Source organism: Limulus polyphemus, unplaced genomic scaffold, assembly GCF_000517525.1.
Source record: "Limulus polyphemus unplaced genomic scaffold, Limulus_polyphemus-2.1.2 Scaffold3609, whole genome shotgun sequence".
NCBI classification, from domain to species: Eukaryota; Metazoa; Arthropoda; class Merostomata; order Xiphosura; family Limulidae; genus Limulus; species Limulus polyphemus.
The window spans coordinates 55395-61000 of record NW_013669219.1 but is presented as its reverse complement, the minus strand read 5'-3'; the positions used below and the strand labels follow the sequence as shown (position 1 = coordinate 61000).

General features: G+C 36.1%; 1 protein-coding gene across 1 annotated transcript in view; it reads left to right on the top strand.

Annotated features, from left to right (window-relative positions):
• LOC106469678 (rho family-interacting cell polarization regulator 2-like) overlaps positions 1–5606 on the top strand; it is a 75291-nt gene that overhangs the window by 21434 nt on the left and 48251 nt on the right. The window contains exons 5-7 of the mRNA XM_022398255.1: positions 3551–3604; positions 4360–4408; positions 5237–5398. Of these exons, the coding sequence (XP_022253963.1) occupies positions 3551–3604; positions 4360–4408; positions 5237–5398 (265 nt within the window). The remainder of the gene's footprint in view (positions 1–3550; positions 3605–4359; positions 4409–5236; positions 5399–5606) is intronic.

Here is a 5606-nt window from a genome sequence, read left to right as displayed (position 1 = left end):
GGAGCCAGTGTAAGAAGAATATTACCAATAAGTCAGCTTCAGGAAACCAGTAGTGGTTGATGTTGAGGAATACAAACCAACTTCCATCATTAAAGTCCCAACCACTAGGTGTAAAATGCCAAGCACACACATAGTGTCTACGTGACAGGAAAGCTGGATGGCCAAAAGTGCAACTTTGTTACAGATACTGCATCTCAGCAAACCCTTGTGAGTATCAAGGTGCTGGATCACAAAGGAGTACCAGAAGCCATACAGAAGCTCTGTGGTGTGACAGGACATTCTACAAGATTGTGGGAACCAGTGTGGGTAGCTATGAGCTCATGGGCATAAAGGACAGACAGAAAGTATACTTGGCCGAATTTGAAGACGAATGCATATTAGGATTGGACTGTCTACTACCAAGGAAGTTTGTAATTGATTTTGATAAAATGACGTTTGGGAATAACAAAGGCCAAATTCCGGTAAGTGTTAAAAGAGAGGTTGAGCTAGCCAGGTGTCATCAAGCTGAAGTCAAAGTGACTGAAGGAGTTGATGATGGTGAAGTGGAACCAGGTATATATATTAAAGCAGAGCAGGAGATCGAACAAGATTTGAAGCCAATAATTGATTTTCTAAAAGCAAGTGTTTTGCACCTTACTTGGGAGAAGGTGTCTAGCTTAAGCCCTGTGACAAAGAACTATTGGGCACAATGGGACCAGTTGAAGCTTGATGATGATATTCTTCTCTGGAGATGGGAAACTGCAGAAGGAAAAGTGACGACCTGGCAAACAGTTAAACTGAGAAAGTTATGGGAAGTTGTGATGCATCAATCCCATGATACTTTAACAGGAGGTCATCTCGGAATTAAGAAGACATTGAGTCACCTACGACAGAGAATTTACTGGATAGGAATAAGGCAAGATGTGGAAGAATGGTGCAGAACATGCAGTACATGTTGTGCTAAAAGGGGACCCAAACATAAGGAACGTGCCCCAATGAAGTTATATCAAGGTGATGCACCAATGGAAAGAGTAGCCATTGACATTGCTGGTCCTTTGCCCCTAACTCGTGCTGGAAACAGGTACATTTGTGTGGTGATGGATTATTTTACCAAGTGGCCTGAGGCATATGCAATACCAAATCAGGAGGCTACAACTGTAGCTTCGGCTATTAGTGATTCTTTCTTCAGATTTCGTATGCCATATGAGCTGCATTCGGATCATGGCCGTAACTTTGAATCAGCTGTGTTCCATGAATGCTGCAAATTGTTTGGCATCCGAAAAACCAGGACAATGCCACTTCACCCACAGTCTGATGGGATGGTAGAAAAGTACAATTGGACACTTGGACAAGAATTTTGTAATAGACACCAAGATGACTGGGATGTTTTACTCCCTCCACTGTTGATGGCCTATAGAACAGCAGAGCATGAAACCACTGGATACACTCCAGCAAAGTTGATGTTTGGTCAGGAACTTCGGTTGCCAGTGGATCTGTTAACAGGACGCCCAACTATAGAAGCTCCACTACATGATTTGACCAAAAAAGGCCAGTAGTTTGAATGGACAGTTTCTTGCAAGCATGCTTTCAAGACATTGAAAGAGAAATTGGCCTCAGCTCCACTTTTAAAGCTGCCAAAACCATCACTGCCATACATACTGGATTGTGATGCTAGTAATATCCCAATTGGAGGAGTGTTGTCTCAGAAAGTGGGCGAAAACGAACATTTGGTGGCCTACTTCAGTAGGGTCCTGAGTAGACCAGAGAGGAACTACCGTGTAAGATGGAGGAAACTCCATGCTATAGTAAAGAGTCTGACATATTTCCATCCTTACCTCTTCGGGGCTAGGTTTACCATCAGGACAGACCATGCTGCCTTACGATGGTTAAGAACATTAAACACCCCAGAGGGACAACTGGCACATTGGATTGGAAAAATAGACTAGTATGATTATGATATTGAATACAGAGAAGGAAAATCTCATAGAAATGCCGATGGACTGGGATGTCTTACTCCCTCCCCTGTTGATGGCCTATAGAACAGCAGAGCATGAAACCACTGGATACACTCCAGCAAAGTTGATGTTTGGTCGGGAACTTCAGTTGCCAGTGGATCTGATAACAGGACGCTCACCTTACGAAGAGTTGCCTGAAAATATGTCAGAGTTCGTGAAAGTGTTATTGGAAAGGATGGATGAGATCCACCATCAAGTGCATTCAAACTTGAAAACGTCTGCTGATTCGATGAAGCTATCTTATGATAAGAAGTCTACTGAAGTCAGCTTTGTACCAGGAGACAGGGTGTGGTTGTATAATCTCAGGGAGACCAAAGGGAAGTCTCCTAAGTTGTCTTCTCCATGGGAAGGCCCATATGACATGATGGATCGTCTCTCAAATGTGACTTTCAGAATAAAATGTTTTTGGTGATGTAAGCCAAAGGTGGTGCATGCCAACAGGCTTTAGCATTATCATGATCCAGGACATTTCAGTTGGGATGAAGTGAACAACGGAGCAAAAGACGCATCACCTGGAAAAGCCACTGTCGAAGAAGAAACTTTACTCGGTTTTGAGAAGGGAAACAGTGAAGCCCTTCATGAAGTTACCACTACTGATTTGACTATTACCGATAATAAGACATTTCTTCATGGAGCAGATGAACTTTACGTGAAGTAGAAGCCAACAAGATGGAGACCAGTACAGAAGAAGATATGTTCCGTAAAATTAAGAGACTTTGTTGAATTTCAATATTGTTTTTGTAAATTATGTACATTTAATTAAATTATTGTTAATTATCTGTTGGTTTAATATAATTGGCTATTGTTCGGAATGAACTATACTAAGGACGGGGCAGTGTTATGTCACCGGAAGTCACGTGACAGTGGTAACACGTAATGAATATCTCGGAGGTTCGTGAATGCTCGAGTATTTGCTAGATGTGCTGTATTCTAATATATAAGCCCGACAATCAATCGTTACGGGGATAGCAGATAGAGGGATTGAAGATATAGATGGACAAGTGAGTCAAGCACGGTAGTAAGTAAAGTGCGTGAATCGTTCGTTGAGAATTATAGTGTGTGTTTAAGTGAAAGTGACTGTAGAAATTAAGTGTATTGCAAAGTTGAATTGAGAAAGGACTTGTATTGCCGAAGTTCTTCGGAAGTAATTTTTACGAGTAATTAACAAATGACCAGAGACGTAACAGTATTTATCAGTATTAGATGTACAATTTTAAAATGAGTACACCGGCAGTCACGACTATATGTACTATTTCAAACTATGTTTCTTTATAACGAACTATTCTTTTGATGATGTGAAAACACTCAAGATCTTTAAAATAATTAAGAAGCAAATACGAATATCATTTTTACTATTCTTGAGGCAACCAGAATGCCAGTTAGTTGCACCTATATCTTAGAATTTGACCCTGATTAGGAATAAACAAACACAGTTTGGCAATTTTCTAATATGTCTGACAGAAGTACATATAAACATGATTTGATGGATCAAGTGTTATTATCATGTTCATTTTTGTGATCTTTATGATGTTAATAATCATTATTTACCATTTCAGAACTGTTCAGAAGCAGAAGAATATCTGGAGAGGCTGATTAAAAAATTGGCTAGGGTAAATATTATAACGTGCATCATCAGCTTAAGTTAGGAGAAAACATCAAAATATTTAAATTAAAGAAAGCTCTTCTTTTAATTATATATGCACTATATCAAAATAGTGTGTCTCTAAAAATACCAAGTCTATTTATAGAAATGATAGTACTACGTTTTTGCCAGAGTATTCATGACAAATATAGGCAAAATGGGCAATGACTGCCTAGTTCAAAGTGACATTTGTATAGAAAGTTTAGGAGGAAGAACCTAAAAAAGTAGTTTTGGGATATGTAGATTAGTCCTCTAAGACTTTCTCTATAAGTGTCACTTCAAACTTGGTAATAGCTACCCATTTCATCTTTGTCTATCAAAAAACTGAGCTGTTTTAGCATTTTCTTATGTTTTTTTTTTCTGTACAGAGTTTTTCTGCTTAGAACTCTAATTTTATTTCTTTATCCTATTCCCAAATGTTTTCTGTCAGAATAATTTTCATATACCTGTTTTGGGCTTATTTTATAACTTCTTAATTTGTATGCTTTGCTTTATTTATTTTATTTAAAAAATATTCAAATTATCCTTGAAATGTACTTTAATGTGTACAGTTTAAAATTATTTTTTCAACATTTGAGTTCATTGTTGTATTTCTGCTATTTGTGAATAGTGTTATCTCTTAAAGTGAGCCACTTACAGTTATTATACTGGGGTGGTTTGACACAAAAGTTTCAATCTTTTTTATCTGTGATTTTATTTTATTTTATTGTTTATTTTTCTCAGCTTGAATACCTACATAGAACATATATGAACCACTACAACATGAAAAAAGGTAAGGTTTTTGTCTAAATTTTGAATCAAAAATTAATGTGCTATGCTTATATGAACAAAGTTCATGTGTGGAAATAAGAGTAAGCTAACTTTGGTCATTGACAGTGTTGTATTTAATGTCAGTGCAATTGTAGCAATGCACCGATTGGCTCCTCATATTGCAGGCCCCCAAAGTAATGCAAAAACACTTATAAATTTCTATACCTATAACTGATCAGTGTGGATGGGGCCCTAAGAAAATTGCAGAGAGTAGTTTGAAGTGTTAAAAATGACTCTGGTCATTGATAAAATAACTTGCTTCTTTCTTTTTTTACTGTTGCTTGAAATAAATCGTAACAAGAAGTGATGTGTTTAATCAGTATATATTTAGAAGTTCTTAGATGCAAGTTATTCAGAAGTCACATTTTTTAGTTTGGTGATGTAATGTTAAATTATCTAAAACTAAAATATACCAGTTGATAAATTTTCAAAGGTATGAGACTTACATATTGTAGAATGTTACATCTTTAGTTTGTGGCATTTATATATGTATATTATGAGATGGATTAATGAACTAACTTGCCACAGACACATCTACAGCTACTTGAATTTCTCAGTTTGAATTCATGGTGATATATGATTATTAACTTATTGGTTTCAAATGTTATAATAAGTGTACTTACTTCCAAAATAAAAATAAAATATTTTAAATCGTCTGATCATTAGAAAATAGTTACACACACACATGTTAAGGCAAGTTTTAAAATTGTATAATTTTTATTTATTTGTATTGCTTGGGGTCAAACATTTTACTGATTTCTGTGATTATTACTTTGGTTCTCATGTTCAGGTACTGAAGCTTTGGCCCATGCTTATATTCTTAACTCAGAAAGGGAAAAAAATCAAGCTTTAAATAATGTGCGATCAGGATATAAAGAATGTTCATTGATCCTTTCTAATATCGAATCTGAACTGGACTTCTTAATGGGAATTTTTCATTTTGAGATCAAAGGTAAATAACTATTAAGCTTGCAGATCAATGTATGCATTGTAGTATTGGAAATAAATCTATCTAATTATAAAAATCAAAGCTATGTCTTTTTATTTGCCAATCTAGAAAAAAAAAGTAAAATAATTTATTATTATTATTGTAGTTCTTTTCTCTATCATAACGCCTATATTTAATTATATTTATACTAGTGTTACATCTCTGGTCGTTA